Below are 16466 nucleotides of genomic sequence, written 5' to 3'. Positions count from 1 at the left end.
CTCCTTCAATTATACACTGTGTGCAGAATTATTAGGCAAATGAGTATTTTGATCACATGATACTTTTTATACATGTTGTCCTACTCTAAGCTGTATAGGCTTGAGAGCCAACTACCAATTAAATAAATCAGGTGATGTGCATCTCTGTAATGAGGTGGGATGTGGTGTAATGACATCAACACCCTATATAAGGTGTGCTTAATTATTAGGTAACTTCCTTTCCTTTGGCAAAATGGGTCACAAGAGAGTTTTGACGGGCTCTGAAAAGTCCAAAATTGTGAGATGTCTTGCAGAAGGATGCAGCAGTCTTGAAATTGCCAAACTTTTGAAGCGTGATCACTGAACAATCAAGCGTTTCATGGCAAATAGCCAACAGGTTCGCAAGAAGCGTGTTGGGCAAAAAAGGCGCAAAATAACTGCCCATGAATTGAAGAAAATCAAGCGTGAAGCTGCCAAGATGCCATTTGCCACCAGTTTGGCCATATTTCAGAGCTGCAGCGTTACTGGAGTATCAAAAATCACAAGGTGTGCCATACTCAGGGACATGGCCAAGGTAAGGAAGGCTGAAAAACAACCACCTTTGAACAAGAAACATAAGAAAAAAACGTCAACACTGCGCCAAGAAATATCTTAAGACTGATTTTTCAAAGGTTTTATGGAATGATGAAATGAAAGTGACTCTTGATGGGCCAGATGGATGGGCCACAGGCTGGATCAGTAATGGGAAGAGAGCTCCACTGCGACTCAGACACCAGCAAGGTGGAGGTGGGGTACTGGTATGGCCAGATATCCTCAAAGATGACTTATTGGTCTTCCATCACATGCATCCAACTACTCCACAGCGTGGCTGGCCAGTAAAGGTCTATAAGATGAAAAAATAATGACATAGCCCCCTTGTTCACCTGATCTGAACCCCATAGAGAACCTGTGGTCCCTCACAAAATGTGAGATGTACAGGGAGGGAAAACAGTACACCTCTCGGAACAGTGTCTGGGAGGCTTGGTGGCTGCTGCACGCAATGTTGATCGTAAACAGATCAAGCAAGTGACAGAATCTATGGATGGTAGACTGTTGAGTGTCATCAGGAAGAAAGGTGGCTATATTGGTCACTCATTTTTTTGGGTTTTGTTTTTGCATGTCAGAAATGTTTATTTCTAAATTTTGTGCAGTTATGTTGGTTTACCTGGTGTAAATAAACAAGTGAGATGGGAATATGTTTGGTTTTTATTAAGTGGCCTAATAATTCTCCACAGTAATAGTTACCTAAGTTAGTAATAGATGTCCATCTAAGATAGCCAAATCTAAAAAAAAAACCACTCCAACTTTCAAAAATATTAAGTTTTGATATTTATGAGTCTTTTGGGTTGATTGAGAACATAGTTATTGATCAATAATAAAAAAAATCCTCTAAAATACAACTTGCCTAATAATTCTGCACACGGTGTACATTTTGTCATTAAGTCATTTATAACCAGCAATGTTGTATGTACTGAGGAAATCATCCAGCCCTTTTTAAAAAGCTGTTATAGTATCTGCCATTACTACCTTTTGTGGTAGGGCATTCCACAGTCTTGACTGCTCTAACTGTAAAGATCCCTTTTTTATTTAGCTGCCAGAATAACTTTTCTTCTACCTGCAGTGAGTGCCCCCCTGGTCCTTAGTATTGTCTTTTAAAGGAATAAGTTATGTGCCAGTCCTTTATATTGACCACACATGTATTTATACATATAAATGAGATCTTCTCCAAGACGTCTTTTTTTTTTAAGCTAAATAAAGCCAAGTTTCTCAACCTCTCATCATATGGGAGGCCTTCCATTCCTTGTAGTAGTCTAGTTGCCGCCTTTAAACTAACTCCAAAAGGGGCTTTACACGCAGCGATATCGCTAGTGTCGTCCCGCCCCCGTTGTTTGTGCGTCACGGGCAAACCGCTGCCCGTGGCGCACAATATCGTTAGGAGCTGTCACACGGACTTACCTGCCTAGCGATGTCGCTGTGGCCAGCGAACCTCCTGCTTTCTAAGGGGGCGGTTCGTGCAGCATCACAGTGGCGTCACAGTGGCCGCCCAATGGAAGCGGAGGGGCGGAGATGAGCGTCCGTAACATCCCGCCCACCTCCTTCCTCATTGCCGGCGGCCGCAGGTAAGCTGTAGTTCATCGTTCCCGAGGTGTCACACATAGCGATATGTGCTGCCTCGGGAACGACAAACAACCTGTGTCCTCAACAGTCAACGATTTTTTGAAAACGAACGACGTGTCAATGATGGACGATTTGGTGAGTATTTTCCATCGTTAGCGGCTGCTCGTTGGTGTCACACGCAACAACGTCGCTAACGATGCCGGATGTGGGTCATGGAATCCGTGACCCTGGCAAATTATCGTTAGATACGTCATTGCGTGTAACGGGGCCTTAACTTCTGTATTTCCTTTTTAACATGTGGAGCCCAATTCTGGATCCCATGTTCTAGATGTGGCCTTACAAATGATTTTTAGAGGAGTAACAATATGTTGGGCTTACGGGATCTAATCTCTCTTTTTATACACCCTAAAATCTTGTTTGCTTTAGCAGCTGCTGCCTGACATTGAGTGCTGCTGCTCAGCTTATTTCTAACCAGAATACCCAAGTCCTTCTCCTGTTCTGTAGTCCCGAGTTTAATTCAATTTAATGTATACGCAGTTATAGGATCACTCCGTCCTAGGTGTATTACTTTACATTTATCAACATCATTTATCAACTGCTGCCAGGGCTAATAAAATAATGGGATGTATTAAAAGAGGTATAAGTGTTCATGAAAAAAATATAGTTCTACCTCTGTACAAGTCACTAGTGCGACCGCACTTAGAATACTGTGTACAATTCTGGTCACCGATATATAAGAAGGACATAGCTGAACTGGAGAGGGTGCAGAGAAGAGCCACCAAGATTATTAGAGGAATGGGTGGGCTGCAATACCAAGACAGGTTATTAAACTTGGGGTTATTTAGTTTGGAAAAACGAAGGCTTAGGGGGGATCTAATCACAATGTATAAATATATGAGGGGACAGTACAGAGACCTTTCCAAAGATCTCTTTACACCTAGGCCTGCGACTGGAACACGGGGGCATCCGCTACGTCTTGAGGAAAGAAGGTGTAATCATAATCACAGACGAGGATTCTTTACTGTACGAGCAGTGAGACTATGGAGCTCTCTGCCGCATGATGTTGTAATGAGTGATTCACTACTAACATTTAAGCAGAGCCTGGATGCCTTTCTTGAAAAATTTAATATTACCAGTTATGTATATTAGATTTTATGACAGGGTATTGATCCAGGGAACTAGTCTGATTGCCGGATGTGGAGTCAGGAAGGACATTTTTTCTCCATTGGAACTTGTTTGCCACATTGGGGTTTTTTTGCCTTCCTCTGGATCAACATGTTAGGCTACGGGTTGAACTAGATGGACTTAGAGTCTCCCTTCAACCTTAAAACCTATGATACTATGATACTATGAACATTAAATCTTGTCTGCCCATTCTGCCTGAAGATTCTATGTCCCACTGTATGTCTGGATAGTTGAAATCCCCCATAATAAGGTCCCGATTATTATTTGTTGACTTTTCAATTTGTTGCAGCATTTCATTCTCTACCTGTTCTAGTATGTTAGGAGGCTTAAGCTGGTGTCACACTAAACGACAGCGACAACGACGTCGCTGTTACGTCACCATTTTCGGTGACGTAACAGCGACCTTGTAAGTCGCTGTTATGATCGCTGCTTAGCTGTCAAACACAGCAGAAGCAGCGATCATAAGGTCGCTGTGCTACATGTTCAGAGAGCAGGGAGCCGCGCTTAGCGCTGGCTCCTTGCTCTCCTGCAGCACACATCGGGTTAATTAACCCGATGTGTGCTGCAGCTACATGTCACAGTTCAGAGAGCAGGGAGCCGCGCTTAGCGCTGGCTCCTTGCTCTCCTGCAGCACACATCGGGTTAATTAACCCGATGTGTGCTGCAGCTACATGTCACAGTGCAGAGAGCAGGGAGCCGCGCGCACTGCTTAGCGCTGGCTCCTTGCTCTCCTTGCTACAGTATGCATCGGGTTAATTACCCGATGCATACTGCAGCCACATGTCACAGTGCAGGAGCCGGCACTGGCAGCAAGAGCGGAGGCTGGTAACCAGCGTAAACATCGGGTAACCAGGGAAAGGTCTTCCCTTGGTTACCCGATGTTTACGCTGGTTACAGCTTACCGCAGCTGCCAGTGCCGGCTCCTGATCGCTTCATTTCGTCGCTCTCTCGCTGTCACACACAGCGATGTGTGTGTCACAGCGGGAGAGTGACGACCAAAAAATGAAGCTGGACATTCAGCAACGACCGGCGACCTCACAGCAGGGGCCAGGTCGTTGCTGGATGTCACACACAGCGACAGCGACGGGACGTCGCTGCAACGTCACAGAAAATGGTGACGTAGCAGCGACGTCGTTGTCGTCGTCGTTATGTGTGACACCAGCTTTAGGCTTAGGAGGCTTATAGGAGCTTTCCATTATTCCCCTCCCCATTTACATTTTCCCATACTGACTCTACATTTTCACAGGTCCCCCCTACGTGGTCATTGAGTACAGGTCTTAAGTTAGATTTAACAAATATACACACTCCTCAGACTTCTTGCATTTGCCAAGAGACATTTAATACTTAACACATTCCTTACTCCTTGCCTCCCTACATACCTTCCATGTCTCAGCCCGCCCAAAAACTTCATTGACCCCTACTGTCTCACTGTCTCTATCTGCTCTATCTATCCCCTTATTTGCTCTACTACTCTCCCTTCCCCCAGATCCTAGTTTAAAAGCTCCTCCATCCGTCTGACCATTTTCTCCACCCGGCATAGCCGCACCCTCCCCATTGAGATGCAGCCTGTCCCTACTGTAGAGCTTGTAGCCGACTGTGAAGTCAGCTCAGTTTTCCATGAACCCAAACCCTTCTTTCCTGCACCAATTTCTAAGCCACAGATTCATCTTCCTAAGCTCCCGCTGTCTTTCTAGTGACGCTTTTGGCACCGGTAGTATTTCTGAAAACACCAACTTGGAGGTCCTGGACTTCAGCTTCTTTCCTAGTTCCCTGTAATCATTTTTAAGGACCTTCCACCTGCCTCCAACTTTGTCATTGGTACCAATGTGCACCATGACCACTAGGTTTTCCCCAGTCCCACCCAGCAATCTGTCTATCCGATCCGCAATATGCCAAACCCAAGAACCCGGCAGACAACACAGTGTTTGGCATTCATGATCTTGGCGACAAATGACCCTGTCTGTCCACCTAATTATAGAGTCCCCTATCACCAACATCTGTTTGGCTTTTGCTGCACTCCTATTTCCCTCCTTCCTACAGCAGTCGTTTTCCTGGTTGAAAAGCTTTGTAGGAGAGGCCCGTCAACAAAAGGGTTAATATCAGATATCTATAGGTTAATTAATTCCCCTCAAATCAATCCTTTTAAAAAAAAAAATGTGGCTAGGTGGAAGTCTTTCCTGGGGAGGGAGCTTTCCGCCCATACACGGCAGTATATTTGGGATAAGGCGGCTAAAACCTCCTTATGTACCTCAGATAAGGAGAATCAATATAGGATCATGATGTTTTGGTATCATACCCCAGAGTTCCTAAATAAGTTAAATCCTCAACTCCCGAGTGTATGCTGGCGTTGTGGTTGTTAGTTGGGTCACACGTTCACATATTTTGGACCTGCCCCAGGCTGTCCAAGTTTTGCAACTCAGTGAAAAGGCTGATACAAGAGGTGCTTTTTGTGGAGGTGGAGCTGGATCCAGCAATCTACCTTCTTAATGTCACTGCTAGAGGGTTGGGGAAGAATTAAGCTAAATTGTTACTACACGTTCTAACAGCAGCCACATGCATGATTGCTCTCCATTGGAAAAAGTCCAATCCCCTGCCCTATCTAACTTACTACGGGACTTACTTATAGCATTTCTGAGATTCGCAAAATGGAATATTTGACGGCACTGCTGAATGCTACAGTTGATCGTTTTAAAAGTACCTGGGCTCCCTAGGCTTGCTCATCACTAAAGGCAATTTATTTAGGTGTCAAAGAAATTGACCTCTGATGCCACTTCGAATCTGTAGCCATTATTGATGACCAAACCTGAACGGAAAAGTTTGGCATTCGTACCGGACACCTAGTATCTGTGTCTCGAACACGGACTTCTCAGGGAATTCCGTGTTCAAGTTCAGAGGCTGAACAGTTTGTTTTTTTATTATTAAGGGCTGGGGAGGGCAGGGAAATCAGTGAAAAGGTAGGAAACGGTGCTCAGGAACTGTAAAGAACAGCTATTCACATTTGCAGGGTACTTACTACGACTCTGATCAGAGCGGTGGCTTAACTCCATGCCGGGCGTTGAGCCTCAACTCCGATGTGAGCTGTTGTCAGTACCTGATAAATGTTAATAACATGTTGTTTACTGTTCCTATTCATTTGAGCACCATTTCACTGATTTACCTGCCATCCCAGCCTTAATTTTTTTTTTTTTTTAAATGACATGGGGTCCCCCCTATTTTGATAACCAGCTAAAGTAGCAGCTGCGGGCTGGTATCAGGCTGGGAAGGGGCCAAAATACATGGCCCCTCCCTGCCTGATAATATCAGCCCTCAGCTGTCCGCTTTACCTTGGGTGGTTATCAAAAATAGAGGGAACCCCACGTCTTAAACAAATAAGTAATTGAAAAAAAAAACGGCATGAGGTCCCCCTATTTTTTTTATAGACAGCCAAGGTAATGGAAACAGCTGGGGGCTTATATTATGAGGGTGGGAAGGCCTATGGTTAATTGGCCCTTACCAGCTTACATATACCAGCCTGCAGCAACCCCAGAAATAACGTATCACATTAGATGCGCCAATTCTGGCGCTTTGTCCGGCTCTTCACGATTGCCCTGGTGCGGTGGCAATCGAGGTAATTTTTTGGGGTTGATATCAGCTGTGAATTGACAGCTGACTTCAAGCCCAGGGATTAGTAATGAGTCGGCCTCCATACGGGACCTGTGTGCCGTGTTGCACTGCTTCAATACTCCACCAACTTGGCCAGCGCTAATGACGCCATCAGCATTACCATCCCACTTCTATGCCTCCTTGAAAAAACAATTCTTGTAATGATGGATGAGGTGGTGGCACAAGAAGAAGAGGAGCAGGACCATTCACACTATCAAGACTGTCGTCCACACTTTGCTCTGAGGGTTTGTAAGAGTGGCCAGGTACACAACTGTCCAGCCCAGAGACAGTTTTGAAGGAGTAGGAGGAACTGTGTTCACAGCAGAGTGGCACCCATAGCAGGTCATGGACATCACTGGAGTGTGGCTGGGCAAAAGAAGGATCGACACTCACATTAATTCATTTGATGCTTTCTTTATTCCATAAATCTAAAATTTTCTTTATATGTTTTAAATAAATGGAACATGGCTGGGGGGATGCTGAGGAAACACACAAGACACTACTCACCAAGGACAGCTTGTTGTTGCCTATGGGCAGCCTGGCACACATGAGCTAATACATGATGCAGTGCCTGCGCAACGCCCACCAAGTTGACCGTACTTTTACCATTGCTGATTACTGAGTGGTCACCCTGCTGGATCTACGCTACAAGGAGAACATTTAATCCTTACTTCGAACACTGGAGCGTGATGGGAAAATGTGTGAATATAAATGCACGCTGGTAGATGCACTATTGATGGTGTTTCCAGCAAGGGCTCAGTGGAACTGCAAGACAAGGGAGGAGGAAGTCACCAACACAGCTGGGGCACAGGCACTACCTCAGAAGGAAGGGTTAGCATGGCCGAAATGTGGAAAAATTCCTCAGCGTGCCACAACATCCTGCACCACCATCTAATATGATCCGTAGTAGCAGGAGGCAGCGTTTTAGCAACATGGTGGAAGAGTATGTTTCCACACTCCTCCATTTGCTCAGTGATGGTTTTGCCCCATTTTGCTCTCGGTCTTCAAATTAGACACAAGGCTTGAGCATGCTCTTTACGCCTTGGGGGTGATGGCCTGCCCTGATAACCATGCATTTAGCAAGGAAGAGGGTATGATCATGCAGAGGTGCATCCGCTTGTCTACAGCCAACGTGGACATTTTTAAAAATGAACCAGGTGTTGATCCCACAGCACTTGTCAGTATCTTTGGCTGAGTAGTAATTACAGAACTATAATAGCTGCACCCAGCCAATGTTATACTCCTCCAAGGTTTGCGCAGTTTGTCATTTGTATTTACAATTCCCAATGTTTTGTGTGTTCCCCAAATTAAAAAAAAAAAACAAAAAACATTGTTGGCCTACAACCTTCACTTCCACCTAGTTCAAGATTATTTTTTTTTAATTGAACTTTTTTTCTCTGTTATTTTAAGTCATATTCGTATTCTCATTTGTTTTCAGGGCAATTATCCTGCTCTTACCCTGATTTTGCAACCCCCTAGCTCTGACTAGTAGTCTTAAATCCATAAGGCTATTTACAAAAAAAGCTTGAGATCCCCTCCATTTTGGATAACCAGCCATGGTAAAGCACACAGCTGGGAGCTTATATTTTTAGGCTGGGAGGAGCCAATATTCATGTCCATTCTCAGTCTGATTATATCATCCCTGAGCTGCATTGGCAGGTTAGCCAGTTGGGGGGACACGTCTTAAATCAATAAACAAATTATAAATGAAAAAAAAAAACAACTTGGGGTCCACCCCATTTTTTATAACCAGCCAAAGCAGACAACTGGGTGCTGGTATTATCAGGATGGGAAGGCACATGGTTATTTTTCACAGCCTAAATATAGCAGCCATTAGATGCGCCATTTCGGATGCTCTACACAGCTCTTCTCAATTGCCCTGGTGTGGTGGCAATCCAGGTAACCCTTTTGGGGTTGATGTCAGCTGTGTAATGTAGCTGGCATCAAGCCCATGTGATTTTAATGGTAAGTCACCCCATTACTGAGCCCATAAGTATATAGTTAAAAAAACAGACACAGTGAAAACATTTTATTTTAAAAACACTCCCCGACTCCCTCAAACAAAAAACAACCCCATGAAGATCAGACTTAATTAATGAAATCAGATGTAGTCCTATAATGGTAACCTGAAAGACATAAAAAAAAGGTTAAATAAAAACAAGGCACAGTCCCTCATTCACCACTGTATTAGTGCCCCCCAAAAAATCCTGCTTGTCCGATGTAATCCATAGCAAATAGCGATCTCACAACGTCAAGTGAACGATGCTTCATAGGTCACTTGCGGCCATTTCTCTTGAATGACGTTAGTAGTTCACTGACGTCACCGCTCATGAGAAATTGCGGATCTTGTGATGCCCTTCATGAGATTCGACAGGAGCGGTGAGGACATGTAACGTTACTTACGTCATCACTGCTCTCGCCAAGGGGAAGTGGGGGCGGTGATGACATCAGTAACCTTACATAACCTCATTGCTTTTGCCGGGTATCACGGAGGGCAGTACCAGGCCCAGATATTCACATGGCCACTGAAGTGAGTGAGTTACTGACTTCAGCACTCATGAGAAAATCCGGGGCTGGCACTGACCGAGAGTAACCTATGGAGCCTTGATCTCAGAACCAGGTTCCATAGCTTTTATTAGAGAATCGCCGGACATCATGGGATCACTGTTCGTTATGGACTACATCAAACCTGCCGGATTTTTTTAGGGAGCTAATGCAGTGGTGAATGAGGGACTGTGCCTTTTTTTATTTAACCTCTCTCTTTTTATGTCTTTTAGGTTCCTATTATTGGACTACATTTGAGTTCATGGATTACATCTGATCGTCATTTTTTTTGTTTGTTTTTTTAAATAAATTGGTAAATGAGGGAGTCGGGGGGTGTTTTTTAAAATATTTTAAATAATTTTTATTGTCTTTTTTATAACTCCTACTTGCCGGATTACTAATGGGAGTGTCTGATAGTCTCCTCTCCATTACTAACCCTTGGGCTTGACTTCCGGTCATGTGCACTATGAAGCCAGGTGTATGCGCCCCATCTTCAAACTGATGTAGTGCACATGACCGGAAGTCCCAGGGACTTCTGATCATGCGCACTGAGCCGAAATCCAGCATGGGGCGTGGTGGCAGCAGAGAGGTGAGATTGACCATGCCTCTGATGCTGCGTATTCATTAGGATGTTAGCACGCCCACAGAGGCATGCTCACATGCTAAGGAGGCCAACTAGCCAAGGGAAGTAATACCCTTGTGACTAGTCGCTGGTCTCATTATCATATCGTAAAGGATCTTTAGGAAGTATAATACTTTTTGTAAAGATCTCTTTATGTATGCTACTATAGGCTGGGACAGTTAGACAGGGATTAGAAATATGCACCCAGACCTGCTATTGGTTCTGGATGTATATAGGACCTGAAAAACCCATTAGCTGTATTTATTGCACCTGTTTGAAGTCGTTACCTCTATAAAAAAAACAACTGTCCACATGCTCAATCAGTCACACCCCAACCTCTCCACAATGGTCAAAACCAAACAGCTGTCGAAGGACACAAAAGGACAAAATTGCAGGCCTGCACAAGGCTGGGATGGGCTACAGGACAATAGGTAAGCAGCTTGGTGAGAAAACAACAACTTTTGGCACAATTATTATAAAATGAAATAAAGGCACGATGACTGCTTGGTTTATGGTCCCAGGCAAGATCTCGCCTCATCGGGTAAGGAAAAGTCAGGAATTAGCCTGGAACTACCCAGGAGGACCTGGTCAATGACCTGAAGAGAACTGGCACCACAGTCTCAAAGATTACTGTTAGTAACACACTATGATGTCATTGAGTAAAATCCTGCAGGGCAAGCAAGATTCCCATGCTCACTCTAGCACGTCTAGGTCCATTTGAAGTTTGCCAATGACCATCTGGATGATCCAGAAGTGGCATGGTTAGAAGGTCATGTGGTCAGATTAGACGAAAATTACCGTACTTATTTTGTCCACTGTATATTGGAATTCATATGTGTCTTAGAGGCAGTGTTATTAGATGATGATAATAATAATAATAATGGTTTCATTTTTGGCAGATTTCTGTACCAGGAGCCCAAAAGAACATATGATATCACACCTTAAAGTAGATGATCATAATGTTACAGCGGACACATATGAAGAGTTTGCCATTATCCCGGATAAACCTCCTGCATTTCACAACAAAGATCTATTATGCAATGCGTTTTGGCAGATTGTTTCTACTGATTCATCACAGACTTCAAAGTATATTAAAGTTAACAAAAGGAATGGTGAACATCAAAGAGCTCCCTCCAGGCAGAAGCCATTTTCATGTTCAGAATGTGGAAAATGTTTTCTAGGTAACTCAGCTCTTGTTATACATCAGAGAAGTCACACAGGGGAGAAGCCATTTTCATGTTCAGAATGTGGGAAATGTTTTGCATTCAAACAAAATCTTGTTACACATCTGAGAAATCATACAGGGAAGAAACCATATTCTTGTTCAGAATGTGGGAAATGTTTTACAGTGAAATCCAAACTTGTTGAGCATCTGAGAAGTCACACAGGGGAGAAGCCGTTTTCATGTTTAGAATGTGGGAAATGTTTTAGTCAAAAAGCAAGTCTTAATATACATCAGAGAATTCATACAAGGGAGCATTTATTTTCATGTTTAGAATGTGGGAAATGCTTTAATCAGAAAATGCATCTTGTTACACATCAGAGAATTCACACAGGGGAGAAGCCATTTTCATGTTCAGAATGTGGGAAGTGCTTTAATCAAAAAATGCATCTTGTTACACATCAGAGAATTCACACAGGGGAGAAGCCATATTCATGTTCAGAATGTGGGAAGTGTTTTTCAGACAAATCAGGTTTTATTCGTCATCAGAGAATTCACACAGGGCAGTAGTTTTCATATTTTCAATATGGGATTTGTTTTTACTAAGAAATCAAATCTTGAACATCAGAGAATTCAAAGAGTAAAATCTATTTTTATGTTCAGAATGTGGGAGGTGTTTTAAACAAAATCACTTTAGAGCCCTCACATAGGGAAATAGCTTTTTTTTTTTTTTAAATCATTTTATTGACTAAATAAGCAAGGTACAAAAATCAAATTAATGTCATACAAGTGCATCTCAATAAATTAGAATATCATCAAAAAGTTAATTTAGTTCATGAATTCAATACAAAAAGGGAAACACATATAACTGATATTATATAGAGTCCTAACAGAGTGATTTATTACAAGTGTTTATTTCTATAAATGATTTGATTTGATGATTATGGCTTACAGCCAATGAAAACCCTAAAGTCATTATCACAGAAAATTAGAATAATTACCACAAAACACCTGGAAATGCTTCTTAAGCGTTTAAAATAGTCCCTTAGTCTGGTTCATTAGGCTACACAATCATGGGGAAGACTGCTGACTTGACAGATGTCCAGAAGGCAGTCATTGACACACTCCACAAGGAGGGTAAGCCACAAAAGGTCATTGCTAAAAAAGTTGGCTGTTCACAGAGTGCTGTATCCAAGCATATTAATGGAAAATTGAGTGGAAGGAAAAAGTGTGGTAGGGAAAGGTGCATAAGCAACCAGGATAACTACAGCCTTGATAGGATTGTTAAGAAAAGGCCATTTCAAAAATTTGAGGGAGATTCACAAGGAATGGACTGCTGCTGGAGTCAGTGCTTCAAGAGCCACCACACACAGATCTATCGAGGACATGAACTACAACTGTCGCATTCCTTGTGTCAAGCCACGCATGACCAATAGACAATGCCAGAAGCATCTTACCTGGGCCAATGAGAAAAAGAACTGGACTGTTGCTCAGTGGTTCAAAGTGTTGCTTTCAGATGAAAGTAAATTTTGCATTTCATTTGGAAATCGCGGTCCCAGAGTCTGAAGGAAGAGTGGAGAGGCCACAATCCAAGCTGCTGGAGGTCTAGTGTGAAGTTTCCACAATCAGTGATGGTTTGGGGAGCCATGTCATCTGCTGGTGTAGGTCCACTGTGTTTTATCACCAAAGGCAGTGCGGCCGTCTACCAAGGAAATTTTAGAGCACTTCATGCTTCCATCTGCCAAGCTTTTTGGAGATGGAAATTTAATTTTCCTGCAGGACTTGGCACCTGTTCACACTGCCAAAAGAACCAATACCCGGTTTAATAATCACAGTATCACTGTGTTTCTCTGGCCAGCAAACTCACCTGAGCTAAACCCCATAGAGAATCTATGGGGTATTGTAAAAAGGAAGATGAGAGACACCAGTTCAACAATGTAGACGAGCTGAAGGCTACTATCAAAGCAACCTGAGCTTCCATAACACCTCAGCAGTGCCACAGGCTGATCGCCGCCATGCCTCATTGATGCAGTAACTCAAGCAATAGGAGCCCTGACCAAGTATTGAGTGCATTTACTGTACAGACTTTACAGTTGTCCAACATTTCTGAGCTTAAAATAATTTTTTCAGTTAGTCTTATATAATATTCTAATTTTCTGAGATAATGACTTTAGGGTTTTTATTGGCTGTAAGCCAAAATCATCAACATTAACAGTAATAAACACTTGAAATAGATCAGTCTGTTTGTAATGAGTCTATATGATATGTGTGTTTCCCTTTTTGTATTGAATTACTGAATAATTAACTTTTTAATGATATTCTAATTTATTGAGATGCACTTGTAGAAGAGAAGTGGAAAGCAATTTAAAGCACTAAATGATTAAGAAATATATGCAATTATCAGTGTGATACCAAAAAGAAAATTGAATCTAGAGATGTAGTCATTGTTAAGAAAACGGGCACATTCCGTTAACCCAACAGAGTAAAGGGGGCTTTACACGCTACGACATCGCTAATGCGAACTCGTTGGGGTCACGGAATTGGCGACGCACCTCCGGCCGCATTAGCGATGCCATTACGTGTGACACCTATGAGCGATTTTGCTTCATTGTAAAAACGTGCAAAATCGCTCATCGGTGACATGGGGGTCCATTCTCAAAAATCGTTACTGCAGCAGTAACGAAGTTGTTCCTCGTTCCTGCAGCAGCACACATCGCTCCGTGTGACACCGCAGGAACGAGGAAGCTCTCCTTACCTGCCTCCTGGCTGCTATGCGGAAGGAAGGAGGTGGGCGGGATGTTGGTCCCGCTCATCTCCGCCCCTCCGCTTCTATTGGGCGGCGGTTCAGTGACGCAGCGTGACGTCGCTGTGACGCTGAACGAACCGCCCCCCTTAGAAAGGAGGCAGTTCGCCGGTCACAGTGACGTCGCCAGGCAGGTAAGTATGTGTGACATGTCTGGGCGATGTTGTGCGGCACGGGCAGCGATTTGCCCGTGTCGCACAACAGATGGGGGCGGGTACCCACGCTAGCGATATCGCAGCGTGTAAAGTAGCCTTAAGTCTATGTTCTCACACAATGTTTTTGCAGCCTTTATTTCTGCAGCCAATACCTGGTCTCTTTAGGCTAAGCTCACACAGGGCATCTTTTGCTGCGTTTTTGAGGTAACAAAGATACATCAAATTACATGCATTTCCTTCTCCCAGCAAAGTCTATGAGATTTTGATTTTGCTGTCCACACTGGGCATCTTTTGTTCGCTGCATTTTGGCTGCGTTTTTCAAGATGCAGCATGTCAATTCTTTTTGGGTTTTTACCACGTTTTTGAGCCCTTCCAATAAATAGATTTGACTAAAAAAAAAAAAAGAATTGGTCAAAACACGGTTAAAACGCATTGCGTTTTAAATGCGTTTTTGCCACGGTGCATTTTAAGATGCACTCAAGATGCACTGACAAAAAAGATGCCGCGTGTGAACATAGCCTTATAGTAAAAATTCTGCAGATTTTGTTGCTTTTTGAGTGGTGTTGGTTTTTTGGGGGTTTTTTTAGCCGCGTTTTTCGGTAAAGATTACATGTGATTTGTCTAATGTGCATGTTTATTACTCACCCAAAATACTGCAAAGGTGCAGCAAAACCTGTTTTTATTTTTTACGGGTGAAAAATTGCTGTAAAAAAACACAGAATTGACATGCTGCAGACTTAAAAAACACTACAGTTCACAAATTCAAGTCAGGAAAAATTTCTGAAGTTGCATAGCTTTTGCTGGTACTGTAAAACGCAGCTTATTTGTATAAAAAAAAAAGCAGCGTGTAAACATAGCTAACACATTATAGGTAGGGATGAGCGAATGTATTCAACACTATTCAGTATCCAACGGATAACAGGCTATTCGCACCATTCGGTATCCGACGGATAAAACAACATCCGCTCCGATACTTTCATTTTCATTTCTGACTTCCTGGCATCTGATTTCCAGCCAATGGATGTTGCTTGGTCTCACAGTAACACCGCAGCCATCTTAGTTGTGGTGTTACTGTGATTGGTTTGGCTGCACAACATCATCTACATACACGTTGGCGCAGCTTCCGGGAACGATACATATCCCCGCTGCTCCAACTTCCAGCTCCACAGAGGGGGGGGGGGACTTCCCATCCATTTTGGCCTTTTCCTTAGTCACCACAGCTCGCCGTTAGGTCCAACATGAAATTATTCGGGTTTCCCATAGACTTGCATTGCGCGTCGAATATTTGCGAATAGTCGAATAGCGGTGGGCTATTCGTCGGATATACGCAAAGTCGGATATTTTGGTATTTGACCATCCCTAGTTATAGATGACTAGATGTCATACAAAACAATACTATTGAATTGCATATACAGTTACTTGTAACATATGGTATCATTTACAATTTGTACTGACTGCTTTTTTTTGTTATATGCCTATAGGAGAAAAAACAAATAAAATTATGAATTATATAATAGCATTAGTGATGAACAGATTCATGGAAGTTCGGGTTGGCCGGACTTTAAATGAAACTAACGTAGCAGCAGCATCAATGAGGTCTGTAAGGCTAGAATCACTGCCTACAAGCCTCTAATACACTATCACTTCTCCGGCAGCTTGCCCTACATTAAATGTAGATAAGAACAGTATTATTATAGAATAGATTTTTTTAAGTAGCAGCAGCAAAGTCTGTAAGGCTACAATCCCTGCCTACATGTCTCTAATATAAGCAAACTACAGAGGGAAACTTACCACCTTGTTGCTTCATTACAGCTCTCAGAATCTTGTTTAGGAGACTGAAAAACCCATCAGCCACAGCTGGGTAATGACACAAATCCAACAAAAAAAATATTTCGGTGCTCCTTAAAATCCAATTTATTTCAAATTCATATAAACATCTTTACAGGTCAGGGAAGGCAATCTGTGTTGACGCGTTTCGATCTATCGATCATAATCGTAACATGACTATCCAAAAGAGTGCAGCAAATAAAGGATCGGGGCACCCCAAACTTCATAAACAATTGTAAAGAATTTATTCCAGAATTATTCAGGATGCAAGCAAATAAAAGAACACATTTTCGGCTAGTAAGCCTTTTTCAAACACATCTAGTCTTAAACTATATCCACATGTAGAATCACTATCCACCTATGCCTGTTAACCCTTTTAATGGCGCTGTC

At 42.9% G+C, this 16466-nt stretch overlaps 1 protein-coding gene across 1 annotated transcript in view; it reads left to right on the top strand.

The window, feature by feature from the left end:
• LOC142312875 (uncharacterized) overlaps positions 1–16466 on the top strand; it is a 115844-nt gene that overhangs the window by 51739 nt on the left and 47639 nt on the right. The window contains exon 8 of the mRNA XM_075351859.1: positions 11271–11857. Coding sequence (XP_075207974.1) covers positions 11271–11857 — 587 coding nt within the window. The remainder of the gene's footprint in view (positions 1–11270; positions 11858–16466) is intronic.

Source organism: Anomaloglossus baeobatrachus, chromosome 5, assembly GCF_048569485.1.
Source record: "Anomaloglossus baeobatrachus isolate aAnoBae1 chromosome 5, aAnoBae1.hap1, whole genome shotgun sequence".
Lineage (NCBI taxonomy): Eukaryota > Metazoa > Chordata > Amphibia > Anura > Aromobatidae > Anomaloglossus > Anomaloglossus baeobatrachus.
The sequence above is the reverse complement of the archived record's forward strand: the minus strand, read 5'-3'. Positions and strand labels throughout refer to the sequence as shown.